The sequence below is a fragment of the Anas platyrhynchos genome, chromosome 2, assembly GCF_047663525.1.
Source record: "Anas platyrhynchos isolate ZD024472 breed Pekin duck chromosome 2, IASCAAS_PekinDuck_T2T, whole genome shotgun sequence".
Taxonomy (NCBI): domain Eukaryota; kingdom Metazoa; phylum Chordata; class Aves; order Anseriformes; family Anatidae; genus Anas; species Anas platyrhynchos.
Genome location: NC_092588.1, coordinates 116635693 through 116653320, shown reverse-complemented (window position 1 = coordinate 116653320; position 17628 = coordinate 116635693). Strand labels below are relative to the sequence as shown.

General features: G+C 39.0%; 1 protein-coding gene across 3 annotated transcripts in view; it reads right to left on the bottom strand.

Annotated features, from left to right (window-relative positions):
- The window catches only part of OSBPL10 (oxysterol binding protein like 10), a 109529-nt gene that overhangs the window by 69372 nt on the left and 22529 nt on the right, over window positions 1-17628 (bottom strand). For all 3 annotated transcript variants that reach the window (XM_072033446.1, XM_027451100.3, XM_027451101.3), the window contains exons 2-3: window positions 8657-8832; window positions 7110-7189 (exon numbers count right to left, since the gene is read on the bottom strand). In XM_072033446.1, coding sequence (XP_071889547.1) covers window positions 7110-7189; window positions 8657-8832 — 256 coding nt within the window. The remainder of the gene's footprint in view (window positions 1-7109; window positions 7190-8656; window positions 8833-17628) is intronic.

Here is a 17628-nt window from a genome sequence, read left to right as displayed (position 1 = left end):
CTTCAAGACATCATTTCAAACTTTAAAGAGCTGCTTGCAGCTCGCCTACAGATCACAACAGACTCCAAGTGCTCCCAGACTACCTGACTGTAGCTCACACCTCCCATTTTCTCTGCCAGTGTCACCTAACACACTATGTTGACACACTGACAAATGACACAAAACCATACTTTCACCTTTGGGAATCATACATTTGATACTGCACCATTAGGACAAAAGCTGCCAGCTAGCTGCGTTTTTTAATTATCTTTGTATTGCAAATAAGTAATGAACACATTTCCAAGAAGCAGGTACACCCACCATTTTAGAACTCTTCATCTGGGTTAGGGTTTTTACTGCAAGATTTGTTGTAGTGCATACCAAGCCATTGGGCTACAGCAACTACACTCTTAAACTGTGACCTGAAGGAGACTGAACAGTCTGTGGGACCAGAGTGCTACTATGGCAGCTTTTCATTACATTTTGTAAAGGCATGTGGCAGCTTGCAGCAGCTGTCGGTGGTGGACATTCATTTAGGGCATGGAGTTTGGGAAGCAGTGGAGCAGAAGAGAGAATCAGGAAGACCAGCCCATCTAGAGTTTCAGCAGCAAGTGGTACTGAGGAAAGCTGTCCTGCTACAGCAGCAACAGGTAACCCCAAATCTCTATGTATACAATCTCTACGTTTCATGACCCAGCAAGGGCTAAATATATTGTACTGCCAGGTGTGCCTGGTGTTCAGCTGAACACCTTGCCCTACAACAGTGCGATGGGATCTACAGAGGGAGCTCACCTCTGCCAGTGAGCCTGTCCTTGAGCCTCTTCCCAGCTCAAGGTAGTCATCAGTCCTATGCAGTACACCGAGTCAGAAAGGTTAGCCATCTAGAATCAGCACACACAGGCATAGTCTGTGCCAAATATTAGAGCCAATACATTGGTTTGAATGGCTCCTACAAGTCTGTAAGCTTTCCTCACCTCTTCATTTCCTGTCTCTTTACCCCTTACTTCCAGTTAGTAACATTACTTTTCCAAGCAGCGTGCCATAAAACTCCACCAGCCCACTACACAAATCCTCTTGCATCTGATTTGGCATTATTCTTTAGAGGATATCCATGAAATACAAAACTCAGATGAACTCTACACTAGAACCTCTGGCTACCCATAAAGCTAGCCCTAGGCAAGTCCCCAGGATAGTGAGATCAGTGCAAAACCCTGACTGAAATGACACAACACTGCAAGGAATTGATGCTAGTAAGGGGGAAGCACATGGAGATGCAAAAACTAGTAGCATACAAAATGTGGACAAATGCTTGCAGAAGACAGTTTCTACAACCACTCAAAAAGCCTTTTGAAGTGGGGCTGGAAGCACCAGACCTGGCACAGACAACTGGACCAGCAGCAGAGCTGAGCCTGTTCATCCCAAGGATGTAGGGATGTCAGCTAATTCCTTCTGCCAGATTCTTCCCGTCACTTCCAGAAGAGACCTCGCCTGGACTGACATACTCAGCCCTTTATGTACTTTCAAATTTTACAACACGTTGTCAACACCTCTACTCCAGCCAAATACCTGACTCTTCTTTTGCAGAACTTCTCCAAATTAAAAATTGAGAATAGAAAGCATCTCTTCTGCATTTAGACACACAGCTGTGTAAAAATAAAAATATTTTTTTTTGTTAAAAATGTTAAAGCTAACATGATGTTTTCAATAGTTAAAAGCAATCTAATTACACACCATACTACAACAGACGTTTTCCCAAAGTCACTCTCCCAGAAAATCAAAGCAAAGACAGTAACGGACAGAGCTTTACTCCTAATTTCCTGCTCTCCCCCCTAGCGCTGCTGGTATGATTGATCTGGACCTTTATTATCCTATCTGGTCTCCTTTGGTCCTACTGCTTTCTGGTTCGTGCATAGAAAAAGAAAATAATGAAAAGACTAATGAAAGGAAGACATTCGCTCTTCAACAATTAGTAATTCATGGTGCCAATAATGAGTCAAGAAGCCCAGAAGCTGAAGCGTCCAAGAGGGATTAGAAATACTCTTTCCTGAGGCCACACTTTACCATAGCTCCAACAGCCTGCCTGCTAATAAAATGAAGCCAATAAAAGAAAAATAAAGGAGACAATAAAAGAGTAATTTGTAACTTGAATTTGTCCTTGCTTTATGAACTAAAACTATCTAAAATATGCCTGGCTAACATAGACTTGGTTTAAGATTATTTTTTTTTTAATTCATTGTCCATCTCCAAGATTTAAAAACAAATGACATATGGAGTGCTTCCATTTGGATACCCAAAATCCCAACAATTAAAATAACGCAACTGTAGTACAGTAAGCCCAAACTCTACTAATGTTTCGTGACTCATTTTCCCTGGAGACTGTTCTTTCTGTTCACAGAGAAGCTGAAGTGTTTTTCACCATTTACCAGAAGCAAACAGTTTTGTTTATTTTCAGAAGTAAATGCAATGTTCCAGAGACCAATAAACTAATTTCTGAAGTGATTTGTCATATCTGTTTATGGATGATAATCGTCATCTCCTTCACAGGCACTGTGCCACAGATGGTTTATACAGGAATAATAAATACCGAAATGACATTCCTTTACTCCTCTGCATATCTATATAGCACAGCACCGATCCCTGCATACAGCTTTAGAGCAATGAGAAGTCACTCTCTGTCAGAAAGTAATTACAGCTGAGACACCACCATTCGGTAGCTTAATTCCTATCTACATCTTTTCCAATGCATCCTAAGCAAGCAAATACTGAGGAAGATAAATATGCACAGATCTGTTTCATTTACATTTAGATCATTCAGAAATATTAAAGCTCAAACAACTGAATCTACATAACATCCAAACTGGAGCGTTGCAAAGGGACCAGCTTATGATATGCTTTGCCTATTTGTGTAAAGCTCCATCTACAGCATTAACTTTTCTGACAGATTATTAGTGTGCTTTATCTTCTTTAGGTAAGGCAATACATTTGTCTCCTTTTAAGCAAGAGACTACAAATGCTCATAAAAGTCTTGTCAAGAATCATTTGAGTGTATTCATGTTCAACCCTAAACTCACTTCGCTTTTCTCCCCTTTTTTGTAGAAAGATTTTGAAACCAGAGATGTGAGCAACTATCTTCATGCAGCTTCCAAAGAGAAGAAAAAAAAAAAAGTGTCAAACACACATCCCCAGCCAAGCAATACGTCCTTCTCAGCCTCACCACTGTGAGGATTTCCAAAGCATGTTTTTATCAGAAGTACCATACTTTATTTGGCTTCTACAGGTCAAGAAATAGGGGAGGAAGTGGAAAAACATACTGAAGGAAGAGTAAACTTCCTCAAAAAAGGGAAAATGTTCAATATAAAGAATCAAAGCTTGAAACTTTCACTAGTCTGGCTTTCTGGAAAGTTATCTTGTGCACTTTAAAAAAAAAACTCAGGGAATAATCTATTTGGAAAGTGAAAGACAACTCCATGGCCATGCATTACTAAAGGCAAGAAGAAACTCAAGAAACTGAAGAGGGTTCTCCAAAGATCCATGAGGGCCATTTTTTCAGCTGTGGAGAAAAAAGTACTCATCTGCCTCAATGATTTGAGAAAAGTGCTGACTTCCAGGCATTACTACGGGTGCTGTTTCACAATTACTGTGAATATGCTACTGCAGCTGCGGCCTTCATTCTCCACCATCTCTCCACATTGGCTCTGAGGCCCATTTGAGCCTACTGACAATGAGTTCAGGGAGTTAAATCAGAAGAGAGACAGAAACACAGACACAAAGAAGGGCAGCAAAGCTGGTGAAGGGTCTAGAGAACAAGTCTTATGAGGAGTGGCTGAGGGAGCTGGGGTTGTTTAGCCTTAGAAAAGGAGGCTCAGATGAAACCTTATCACTCTCTACAATTACCTTAAAGGAGATAAAGCAAGGTGGGGATCAGCCTCTTCTCCCAAGCACCAAGTGACAAGACAAGAGGAAATAGTCTTAAGTTGTGCCAGGGGAGGTTTAGGTTGGATATTTGGAAAATCTTCTTCACTGCAAGGGTTGTGAAGTATTGGAACAGACTGCACAGGGAAGCAGTTGAGTCACCATCCCCTGAGGTCTCCAAAAAACATCTAGATGTAGTGCTTAGTGACATGGTTTAATGGTGGACATGGCAGTATTAGCTAGAAGGTTGGACTAGATGATCTTAAAGGTCTTTTCCAACCTAAATGATCCTATAATATACAAATTTCTCTGCTCCTTTAGCTCACCAAACTGCCTCTCCAAAGTTATAACTATCATCAGACCCTTGACAGTCCCTCATAGAGACAAGCAGTCACCACGTTGGCTCGGTTTTAAACATAAAGCCTGAAACTATACCAGAGTAAAGATAGTTTCTGTCCAGATTCATTCTTGCCATTCTCCACCCAGGAGGGCTTTACTCTGTGGTGCTGCTGGAAGCAGAGTCACATCTCCAGCTTCCCTTAGATCAACACTCAGCTGATTCCTCAGCGAGCCAGCTGGGGAACCAAATACTTTTTAGCAGGATGGGGCTTTTGCTGTTTGATGCCCAAGCTGCTACAGGCCAGAAACACAACATAGCCTGCACCAGAGGTGGCAGCAGATGGAAGGGAATTGGACTGCCTTGTATAGCTGCAGGGAATCAGCAGATGGGTTGAAGTGAGACGTGAAATCATACCATCCAGTTTTAGCAGCTCACTGGCCAGCTCTAAGCCAGAAGCTGGAACAAGGAGGCATCTGCCTCTTTATTCTAGCACAAACTGAAGCTGAAAGTTTCCACCTCATCACAATTTAAGACACAAGCTACGTCACAAGATAAAGATTTCTGTTCCCTACTATGTTCCTGATACACACTGAGAAATACAAGGGTTACATGCCAATCCAGCAACTGATACATACATGTATGCTGAAATTAAGAGCTGGTATAAAAAGCTCTCTCTATGTATTTAGAAGTGGTTTTACAGCCACCATCATAAAACAGTGAAGAAGAAGGGATATGAAACAGGAAAATAAGTGAGCTTTTGAAAATTCATGGATATAAGATTATTCTTGAAAGTTACTGGAAAAATCATGTATAGGGCTACTACTTCTTGAATTCATTCTCTCTCTCTGAATTCCAATTTGACTAACATTTTTAATTAAGATTCAGACAATCAAATTGACTTAACATAGTCTTAAAAACACACACACACAAACAAGAAAGAGCAATCCTTATCCAGACACAGATGACTTCTTCCAGTACAGCATGATTTGGCACTCTGTAGAGGTTGAGAGTTCTGTAATTAAGCAAAATGAAATTTGTATAGGAATACTGAGAACATTAAAAACTATCCTACAGCATGGGTATTATTTGCCAGAGCACATTATCCTTTTACTACTTTTTTTTTTAATCATTAAGATGTAAAATTTAATTAAAATAAAGTGAGAGACTTAGCCTGTCTTCTATATGCTTGTCAGTTGTATAGCTCACCTTTGGACCATATTTAGACATTAGTATGCAAGCAACATTTTCATACAGCTTTTTTTTTTCCACTGCTCTGCTTAATGTCCTCTACCATTCCAGTCCCCAACAGAAGTTTTAAAGACTGAAAGTCATACAGTAACATTGCAAGAAATGAAAAAAAAAAAAAAAACAGGAATGGTGAAGACTTTTTCTTGAAAACTCTCCCTGAACAGTATGTTGCTTTATTTGACTCAAATATAAGCATACAAAGAAATCACGAACAAGCTTATTTGAAGTATAAACATTACAGTATTTCTATTTACAGAATGCCACTGTTATTAGTGTACTATAAAAGCTGATTTGTGAAATAAAAACACAACATATAACTACAAAAGAAGGGGATAAAAGTCAGATTCAGATTTCACTACGTGGCTGCTTGCACCTGCAGGAGTTCAGAGGAACTTCAGTAAAGGAACACGTAAGTTTTGCAAATAGATTATGAAAATTATTGTAGGATATTGTTATTAGGGAACATGGATGGCATTGCATAGTGTACATATAAACAAAATACATTGTGAATAGTACTGGGCCACAGTTATATAAAAATAATATTTAACTACCCAGTTTAAGAATGGAAAGAGTCTACTAAAACATTGAAGTTATTTATTCTCCTCAGAAAAGGCTTTTATGAAACCAGAATTGCTTCCTGACAAGTCATCATCACTCAACAAGAAGAAGAAAAAGCTTTTATTTTATTTCAGACACTTCAGTGAATGCTGGTCTCTTAAAAACACCATCTAGTTGTTCAGTTAACATATAATCAATATTCTCTAGATCCTGGGGGCAGAGCAAGCAGGAGTCCTTTCTACCTGCAGTTATATGCATTTATTTCTTTACTTATATAGCAAACAATTTATCTTTTTTCATTATTGTAAAGATGTCATTAGAAGTGTTTAAAAGACTGAAGATGAGAAGAGGTGGTTTTTTTTTTTTTTAAGTGATTTTTAGTATTTATGCTAAAAGTACACACAACATAAATACAATAACAACCTGTTCCTCAATGTGTATTGTCATCCCTTCCACCTTCAAAGTGCATTCTAATTTGAACAGACTCATGTCATTTCTACTTGGAGGCAGGGAACACCCTCCACTCATCATTCTGCCATTTTTAAAAGTACTTGTCCAAAATACTTGTCTGTCTGACAACAAAAATTCAGACATCACTTGTAAAGAGATAATATTAATCTTCATTTGATGGCCTCTTTCAGATTTGGTAAAGATATTGTAAAACTGACCATTGTCAATACCTACCTGAAGTTTCTATAGTAAGAGCCATTAAATCTTACAGAATTGAATAAAACTAATATCAGCCAGCACTTTAAGTACTAATAGGGCACTACACAGGTATTTATTACTGAATGGCTGACACAACCTTTCAATAACTACCTATTGACTTCATAGTCACCTAATGAACTTCATAAATTTCCCATGAATTGGACAATGTTTATTTATTAAGAAAGCTCAATTGACTTAAAGAAGTCTATTCTAGCTAACAAGGAATTACAACTTGCTGCTTTTATTCATAAATCTTGAACCATGAACTCACAAAGTATGGCAGCCACTCTATCACCCAGATTACGCTGTTCTACACCTACACAACCTCAAACATAGTACTTACTTCTCCCTCTGAATTATTTACCTTAGAATTACCTTCCTTGTGATGTTTGGCACAGGATCGAAGCTGAGTGATCCAGTATTGTTTCTCCTTTGCATCAGCAGCTAGAACAAAACCAAGAGAATGCAGGGGATCACAAGTGAACTGATGCTTTTTTTTTTTTAAATGCATTTTTATCTGTGAAACCTCTACACTCAGACTGTCAATCAGCTATCAGACAAGCTACCAGTTAGTTCCCCAGATACTTCAGTCCTTCTTTTCTAACACAGTTCAAGTAAATCTCTCTTTAAACCTGTATGTCATTCACATGCCACTGAAAGGTACAAGAATGAAAACTGCATCCCCCAAACCATCTTTGAGAAACAGGTTTAAAAAGCAGTGATAAAATTTTCTGCACTCTGTATCAGGTGGCTCCTTTATAATTTTACTAAATATACTCGGGAGTGTCTTTTATTAAAGAAAACAAGCACTAATGCAGTAGTACTAATTAACAATATCTGTACAGAAGTGGATAATTTCACTATTTTCTTCTACTTCCTCTGCTATTAAATATCTTGATAGTTTTTGACTCATCATAAAGACTATTTATTGAATTTAATCAACTTCATATATCTGACTAAATTAAAAACAGCAAATTGTAAGTGTTTGACAATCTCGAGTGGGTGGAAAAGCATGACAACAAACCAAAAGTGTTTATGATTTCTAACTGTGCAAATCCCAAAATATATTTAGACAGTCTCCTTGCTTGCTTTTGTGTTTTGGTTTTGCATATAAAACGATAACATCTCTTCATTCACATTTCTATAGCTCTACCACAGGGAGTCCTGCTTAGCCAACTGAAACTGGTCAGAATAAACTAATGCAATTTTGAACTTTTGTAACTCTCTATTACACACCATCTTTTTTTTTTTAATTGTCTATGAACTAGTTTAATATGAATTTATCTAAATCAACCAACCATACTGAAAATGCTTGAGAATCTTTTTTTTTTTTTTATTTTTTTTTTCTTCAAAAGTAACTTTTACACACCCTATAGTCTTTACAGTATTTGGGAACAAAGAAAGGCAAAATTTAATACCTATTAAAGGTATGATAGGTATAATACCTATCAAAGGTATGTTAAATTACTCCAAGAACAGAGTATCTTAACAGCTTTCCACTGGCATCTTCCCTTCTCGAACCCAACAGCAGATTCATCACTGCACTTGATCAGGAGGATGGTGGCACAAGAAAATGATGTTAGAACTGAAATGCTATGATGTGGACAGCAATGAAAACAGCTCCTCCTTCCTTCAGAAGCAAAGTAGACGCACTGTACAATCAGCATGCCACTCTAAGAGCTTACAGAATGTATCCTGAGGTATCTTCCAGCCCTGAAAGCTTGTATGTTGTAAATTCACATGTACTTAATTCCAGATTACTGTTACATTGTGTTTTATAGCGTAGTATGGAACAACATAGCCATAAAGCCCCTACTTTACGACAGTATAGGGAAGTAAGAGAGAAATGAGAGAAGAGACACAAGCAAGAAAGGGAGAACAACTCAGCTGGTACTTCAAGCAGCACTGTACCTCTCAACTTAAATATCTCTCCGTTAGCAGAGTAGACCACCAGCATGTGCGGCACTTCGTCACTGGGTGATATTATAGCTCCAGCTAAAGACAAGGTTCCTCGAGGCTTCTGGTTTTTACTTTGTTCATTCACAAAATACTGCAGAATCCCCGTCTCAAAGTCCAGCACAAAGTACCTGTTCAAAGAAATTGCAATCATGTAATATTTCTGTTACAGGGCTTTTCATGCATTTACTTAGATGAGCACAAATCAATCTTAAGTCAAGATCACAAACAAACAAATTAGGTTAAAGTCATCTTCGGTAATAACTCAATTTAATAAGGTACTGCTATTTTGATTAGTTGCTTTTTTTTTTAAGGGCATGTTTCTGAAAGGAATGCGTGTTTCTTTCAGATTCATGGTGAGGATCATACTCAAGACATAAAAACAAGGAAGGGAGGTGTTCACTGAAGAGATTGCACAGAAGATGTATGAGACAGTTTCTTTTTTGATGTTTTCTTTATTGCATTTATAACCTTGATATATATGCTAATTTTCCACAACTAGGCTTTTGAAAAGGCAACGCTGTCTTTGCAGAAGGATGAGCACAATTAAAGGCACGGTATTTTTCACTTCTGTGATCATACTTCACATGCAGAGGTCATCATTGTAATTTGGAAAACTGACGAAGGGAAATGAACATTCAGATCCCATTCAACACCAGGTAGGAAGCACAAATGACTACCTACAAGAAAACAACTAGGAGGAAAGAGAAACAGAAGTCTAAATTCCACGTGGTCACTCTGCTAACAAGTTCTAACAAGGAAAAAAAAAAATAATTCTGATCACGTATTTAGGAGCAGGAAACATTCAGCCAGTTAAAAAACAGTAGCCATAAAGATAAATCAAATAAAGAATAAAATAAAGAATAAAATTTATACTTTGATAAGCATTTATTTTTTAAAATAATAAAAGGAATAAAATAATAAAAGATCTAAAAAAATAAAAGGTAAAAGTAGCCATTCAGAATCACAGTACGTTGAGGAGAAAGGGAAGCACCAATGGATGGAGAGCACAGGAAGTTCAGGAGTAGAAAGTGCCTAAAAACTTTTGCAGTTCGTTGTTCTGTACCGACAGAGACAAGCGATGGACTACGCAAATAAAGCATACATGGAAGATACCGAGTTGGAAGATCATCTGATTTTTAAACTGGTTGTTCTTGGAACATTTTTTGTAGGGTTCCAAGCAAAACCTTGGGAGATTGAAACAATGAAAGCAAATGCTTCATATAATGTAAAGAGAATACATTTACAAACAACTGTACACAAAAATCAGAGTCCTGAGTCATCTATAAACTAAGACGAATACCATTTGTAAGGCACTGACGTTTTGCTCCAACCCTGCTCTGTTAGGAAGGGGCAATGGTCTCCTCTCACTGAGGAGCAAACAAGCAGCCTCACGCTGCTCCAGGCTTCCCTCACCCCATTTTGACGAACACAAGCCATTCCACAGAAAGACAGCTGCTGGGATCGTAGGATCATTTATGGTTCTCCACAGACTAGAGTGAATATGACACAAATATGACCTACCCCCTTCGTTCCTGCTAAAAAGAATAGCCCTAACAAATTGACTAATACCACTAACATGGGCATTCGGGACGTGTTACTTGCTATTGATCCTATAGATGGGACAGTTCATGTGAATTTGTGTACAGAAACCACAACTAATCAGATTTCTGTAACGCCGCATACCCCAGAGCTGCTCAGGTTACTGCGTTACCTTGAAAGCATCATTTCGTCTCAGCCCTTTTTCAATATCCCCATACGAAGAACACCTCTGAGGTTTCTCTCACAGAATATTTCCAGGACTGTCTTCACAACCTACTGAGGTTCTTGGTGTTCCTTGCTGCTTCTCTTTTCCCACCTTAAATGTGCTTGGGCCTGATGCAAGCAATCGTTGCCTAAGACTTAGAGAGCTTCAGACATTTTGGTTGGGCAATCTTCCTTTACCAACCTTTACTCAGAACTCTCTACTGCCTCCACAACAGAACAAAGATCACTTTCACCATAAATTATTCACACATTAACAACCCGTCCCAAATAATTTTAAACTACTGCACCATTAACCCTCACTTCTGCCCTGACTCCACCTCACAAATCTCCCGCAAGCGCCCTCTGTTTCCTTTCCCTTACTTAACAAATGGAAACCCTCTCTTTTGTAACAATGAAACATCTTTTCGCCTTCTCTTCACAGAGTTTACCTTCACAACATAAAAAAGGACCACAGCTAATAGCAAGCTGAATGCCAACCAGCACCATGTTTTCAACGGTAGCTTTAAACACAAGGAGGCCCTAAACTGGAATTGCCAAAATTTCAGGAGATCATCTTACTGCCTTTTATTACATCAGTCCACAACCTTCACATTTTGGTTGGCTTTTAAGTGATTTTACAATACTGCTTTCCCACTTACAAAGCATTTTTCCCTCTTCTGATCGCTCTGTAGGGAGAGATGATATACTTAACTGTGGGGGAAAATAGCAGGATTGGAAAACACAATCAAAAAGTCTGACTGTACATTTCACAGTACGTTTTCTTTTCACTTACCCTCAGTTTTACCTTGCCTGTTTTAGGAATAGACAGAAGGGATGCTGTGCCCCTGAAAATACCTTTGCTTGACCCTAGAGCAAGTGTTTCTTTCCATCCAACTGACAAGTTTCCAGTTTTCAGTTCCTTTGGGTGTAGCAAACAACCCCAGGCTTCATACATCGTCATGTCCACACTGAGCTTGTGGAAACCCTCAGGATAATTGTGTTGTCCTTTATTGTTCCACTTATTTCAGCCTTGTTATCAGGACATGTTTTATTAAGTCCTATGCTGTAAGTCATCGTTCTGCTTACTGCAGTACAGCTCCACAATTAGGAAAAGCAACAACAGTAAAGGAAAAAGTAAAATAAAAGAAATTTTTTGAAAAATTAAAAATCTTTCCTATCAAATCCAACGAAAAAAGATCTTTTGAGTCTATTAGAATAGAGTCTATTAAGCTACATCCACACCATGAGCACTTCAACTCAGAAATCTTTTCGCACTAGACCAGCAAAGCACTCCCAAAATGAACATAAGCTCCACAAAAACGTGCTTTGCATTGCCATAAAGCTTCCCCTGAGAAGGAAAGCAGCCATGCAGGCACAGAATACACCTTTACCCGTATAATGACATCCTACACTAGTGACTTTTGCAATTCCTCATACAGAGATGGCATCCTGCCACACCCTTGTCATCACAGCTACAGCAGAAGCGTTAATCTGACCTCCTAGCCAACCATAACCTATTTTATGTATAGTCTCAGAAAAAAAAAAAAAATCAGGACATTACCATCGGCCTTCTACCTTCGTTTTTTAGTGCCTGCGACGATGTCTCAGCTGCCTGTAAGTATGCAGCATGTTTTCAGTACAACCCCAGCAGTAATCCTAAAGGGGGAAAAAAGTAACCAGTTCTCACAAGCCTCCACACTGCCCTCTCCAAGTACCCACCCTGCCTACTTTGTTGTCCCAGATGAATCAGGTTCTATGCCTGCCAACTTTGAAAGCCAGAAGAGAAAAACAGAATCAGCTACAGAAACAGAAGGCCTGACTGCTCAACAAAAACTGGCTGTGTCAACAAAATAGCTTTCCTGTGATTTTTGAGAGGCCAACAGCTCAGGAATTCCTTCTTCAGAGTCATCCATCTTGACCGTGACCTTGTACATGTCACAAGGAAACAAGTGTTTGCTTTGCAAGAGTTATGGGTGGATGCACAACACCCCTCTTCACCTTTCGGGCAGCCATATCTCAAAAAAAAAAAAAAAAAAAAAAAAGGAAAAAAAAAGATAGGAAACTGTACAGGCAACTACAGACTCAAAGAGAAGCGGGGGGATGATGCACTTTGAAAAACTTTAACAGGGCAGAAAGGAGCCAGGAGAAGGAATGAGGAATTAAATGTTTGAGTCAAGCAGTGTGAGACTTCCACAGGAAGGAAAAACAAATCTGAAAAAGATAAAAGAAACAGAAAGAGCTTCCAAAAACATTTTCTCCTGTCAGAGAACAAATGATGATCCAGTTAAGACCATCACAAAAACACAGGAGAACTGGAGAGCAGGTTCTTTCATTAGCTGAAGGTGGAAAAGCTATATATAAAGCGAGGCGGCAGAGGAAGAGTGGTACATGCCCCATTTTAGGAGCCTGATTGAACTGTATGAAAAGAACGGGGCTATCTTTTAACTGGAGTTCCCGAAGCCGTTTGTCCTGCACACCAGGGAAATAACAGCAGGAACGTCTCCAGAACCGATTAATCTTGCCACTTTATCCTCTATTACTTCACTGAGCTTGCTCACGGAGCACACATTTACCCAGGACACTGGATTTCTGTAATTAACTTCCAGATTAACATTGACAAAAACTTTACTGCGCTGTTAAGGGAACAGGCAGGCAGGGGGGAGCAGAGCTGAGTTATCTGACAGCAGACATAGGAATGATGAGCCACAGAGAGACCAGGAAATAACTGCTACTGGCACACACTGCCCAAATATTGCTTAGTTTTGTTCTGATACCGAAACCAGACAAAAATCACTGATTTTTATTATTGAGATTCATTACAAGAGGCCACCTAAAGATGAGCTGGAGCACTATCGATTTATTGCTCCAACAAATCAACGCTACTTAAGCACTGCTCAAAGCAGATATATAAACCTGTAAGCAAGCAAAGGCAGACCATTTCACGGAAGAGAAGTCTTGAAGAACGGATTTCTTGCTTTAACCTCAAATCCGTTCAGAAAACGGCAGCTTCCTGCTCCTCTGGCCCAGCGTCCAGCTCACCAGTTCCCCTCAAGCTCCTGGGATGCTCCGCGGCTATTCCCCCGATCCCATTCCTGCAGGGTGCCTGCCACAGCCCTCACTGCAGCCCTTCTGTTCTCCTCCCGGCCATTTTAGCAGCAGAGAAACCCAATCTGCCGTTAATCTCCTATCATGGGATTAACCCCGAGATGTCCCCCTCAACCCCAGCATGCAACATCGCAAAACGGATTGATGGCATTTCTGCATTTTGCTCCTGAATTACCTTAAATTCAACTGATTGATGAAAGCATGCCTACCATCTAGAGGTACACCACGTAATAAACGAATGGAAGAGGTAGCTTGCATTACTGTCCACTAGATATGACAGGGTATTTTCACACATTTAACTTCTCATTATCCACAAATGCCTCACAGCTGAGTACATCAACCAGATCCAGATGCTTTACCAACAGATATCAATTACCAGACCAAATATTCAGCCACGCTCAGCAAATGGGAATTTTATTGCTGTTCTAGCAAGTACAAGCCTGACACTGCTAGAATTTTTTTTAAGTTACTCCTGATGACGATGCTTGATGCTTTATTTCTATTTCACTTGCCATATTTCAAAACCATTGCTCTCAGATTAAAACCCAGGTTTTATGAATTCTGTAACTACCTGTCTTAATTTTAACCCTCCTAAATTGCATTCCTACCTGCTTTGTCTGTTCACCTTGACAGCCATTTCTTTAGAAAAGAAATAAAAATAAAAACAAGGTCAAGCAGAACAAGGATGATGCATTAAGAAACACAGATATGTTCCTTTCTAAATTCCTGGAGGGGAAAAAAGAGACTCAAACACTGTACAAATTAACTACTTCAACTGGATTTTTGCATTTATTTCTGGTTTTGTTGTTGTTGTGGGGTTTTTTTGTATGTTTGTTTGTTTTTGTTTTGTTTGTTTGTTTTTTTAATATCTATACCATGAACAGATGGGAATTTACCTTTTAGTTCCCCATTCAAAAAGAATTTAACAAAAAGCAGTAACTGTGGTTTCAGTACTGATAAAATGCTTGTGGTGTATTAGGAGACAAAAATGTTCTCCCATCAAGACTGTCAGAGGACAAGAGCTGTACAGTTTTTGCTGAGAAAATTCTTACATTTCCAGAACTGTCCCAGTTTGAGGTAATCCGAAAATACCCCAAACTATCAGGAGCTCATGATACGAACGTTTCCCATAAAATTTACTCGCCTCACTGGTTTTAGGAAATACCAGTTTCACATTTCCAGTTAAATGAGGCATTTCAGTATTCTCATATGGAAATGCACACCTTAAAATAAAAATTAAAAGTCCCAACATTTTAGGGATTTCAACATTCAGCTGTACGTCTGTAACATGGTGCGCTGCCCACTGAAGCTTTCAGATGCATGACTGCAGCATGCAGAGGTATGCTCCTAGCAGAAAAACATCCCTTAAAATAGCAGCATTCTTTTCTCCTCTTATTCTGAGCACATCCCAGTAACTAACAAACTATCTGGAAATATATTTTCAACACTCTATAATCACAGGAAGTTTTCAAGGTAATGCTACTAGTTCTTTCCATTGTGCAGTGTATTTCTAGTGATTTGAATTCTCCCCACACCCATCCTCCCCAGCGAAATCAGTTTTCAGGTCCAGATTTTGTATAACTTTTAGTGCGAATTTCTAACATGATAGAGATTTGGGGTTTGTCTGCTTGTTTTTAAATATATAAAAGACTTTTGCAATTGGACAACTGCAATCCCAGTCAGAGCTTTATTTATGGATGTTTCTCAATCTGATAAAGCCTCAGCCCGCCTTTGGAAAGCCACCTTGGATTAATTACTTCCCTGGGATCATAATCTAGTCTGCACTGGAATCCATGCTTCATAGCAAGACTGTGCCTAATCCCAGGGGTAATCTGTTTAAAACTCATACAGCTACTGCACAGTACCACAGACAAACCCTTTAACTAAAGACAAAATCTTCCATAATCTCCAAACAATGGCATGTTTCTTCATAATAAAGTGACCTAACCCAGCAGCTACTTCTGGATGGAGAAGCACGCTTGGTATCTACAGCAGGATAGCTGGTTTCAGAGGAATGAACTTTTTCTCTAAGCTCCACTTTAGCTCTTCCCCAGACACACCTTCTCCTGAAGTCTCATAATACAGACCTTACAACCTGCTTTTTATTTTGCAGGTTGTTCAGATGAAATAATTTGATTTGAAGCAGCACAAAGTCTTTACTCTGATATAAAACCCTGGCATGCAACATCACCTTCTCTAGCATTGTTACTTGTCTAAAAAATATGGTTGTTAAAAAAATATATGTAATAAGAATTATACGATAGAGAGTAGATGACTGTGTCAAAGAAAGGCAAAGTTTATGGCTCTAATGACTGAAAGAAATGTCAGATAGAAATATTTCATTTTTAGGAAGCTGTACCTTGTCAGGCCATCTTGGAGACATTTATGCAACTACTTAACTCTTTTTTTCCCCCCTTTTAAGCCCTAAGACTGATCGAATTATTGATGACAATGAATATAACGCCTGGCATACACTTTTCATAATCAAGGGATTTACTATTAAAAATCACCTCTGAAGATATCACTCAAAGTCCAGCAGTCAGGAGAACACGCTTACATTTCAGTAAGTGTTAAGCATCCTTTATTCACTGAGGTAATTCCATTTATAGTTTCCTAACAGAAAATGTAAAAATTGCAGTGTTCATTAAAAAGCTTACCGACTTTGAACGTCTGAATATTTTGAACATTTGAATAAAACTCAATTTTTAAAAGTCATTTCTCTGCATTACTGTAATTGCATACTAATCAAGCTCAACTGCAATTTGCTCAATACTTTTAGAAGTGTTTTACATCTAAAATGGAGATGAGAAATAGAGGAAGCATTATCCACAGCTGATGGAAGGAGAGGTTGTTCTGTCTTAAATAAGCCCTTATTGCTTTGTCAAGTCCTACTCAATTTCTGAACTACCAGGTAAGCCCACTTGATGAACCAAAATGTCCCTTGCCATCTGCAGGAGCTGGAGTTGCTACTAGGCAGCTCATCGGTTCCTCAAGGTTTGTTTCCCCTGCCAATTAACTCCCCCAGTTCAGCAGTCTGAAATCCTACACTGTCAGCAAACGTGTGGGCAAGTACGGTGCCCAAATTTTGTTTAAGTAAGAAGAGATAGCAGTAAGTACAAATATATTAATACCAGTTTTTTGAATTTCCAGTGGAGTTGCTGGGGGGTTGCGTTTTAGGGAAAATAATAGGCTTAAACATCATGCATCTATTTTCACTAATCAGATTGAGAATTCATGCGGATTTGTGGGAAAGTGCATTAATTGTATGAATCTGTGCTTCTGCACAACACTGTCACGTTGAAGGACAGCAAGTTAGTGGCAAGCACACAAACAAAAGGTATACAGCTGAGGCTGGCACCATAAACAGCACTTAGAGCTCACACCCCACTGAACTGGCCACCTGCCCTGTGCTATTTCGTGTCATTTAGCAACCCTTCCCACCTTCCTTTTTTATTTCTTCTAAATTTACTACTATTTAATAATTAAGCAGGCTCCAATTCTGTATCCCAGATCAGAGAGAAAAGACTAACAGTGACATAATTGGGGGAATAAATGGGCCAGGACGATCTTAATTACAATATTATCACCCAGCTCGATTCCGATCGCAGATTAAAAATAGAGTTTGTAGCTAGGAAAGTGCGTTTTTCATTTATAAGGAAAACAACCATGATAAAGTAAAACAAGAACAGAGTACCTCCGTGTCACTCTGATTAACCTGACTGGAAGGAAAGGAAGTTACGCTTTAAAAGACGCAAGGCTAAAACACACAGAAACCCTGGACAAGAGAGAACGAGTTACACACAAACTCCACATCCTACATACGGACAACAGCTCCCCTGCTCCAAGTCTTTACGCAGTATTGGTAGCCACCAGAAATCAAGCTCTCCACTTTCTCTGTTTTCCCAAAATCCAGCTAAAGTGGGTTTTACATTTAGTTTTTACCTAGCCATCCCAAGAGGATGCAAAGAAATACAACGCACGATCTTTTATAACATCCATGAATCAATCAAATGTATCCATCTGACAGCCTGGTTCTCCTGTGCATAGTGGCAGAGTAGGAAATTCATCTGTCTTGT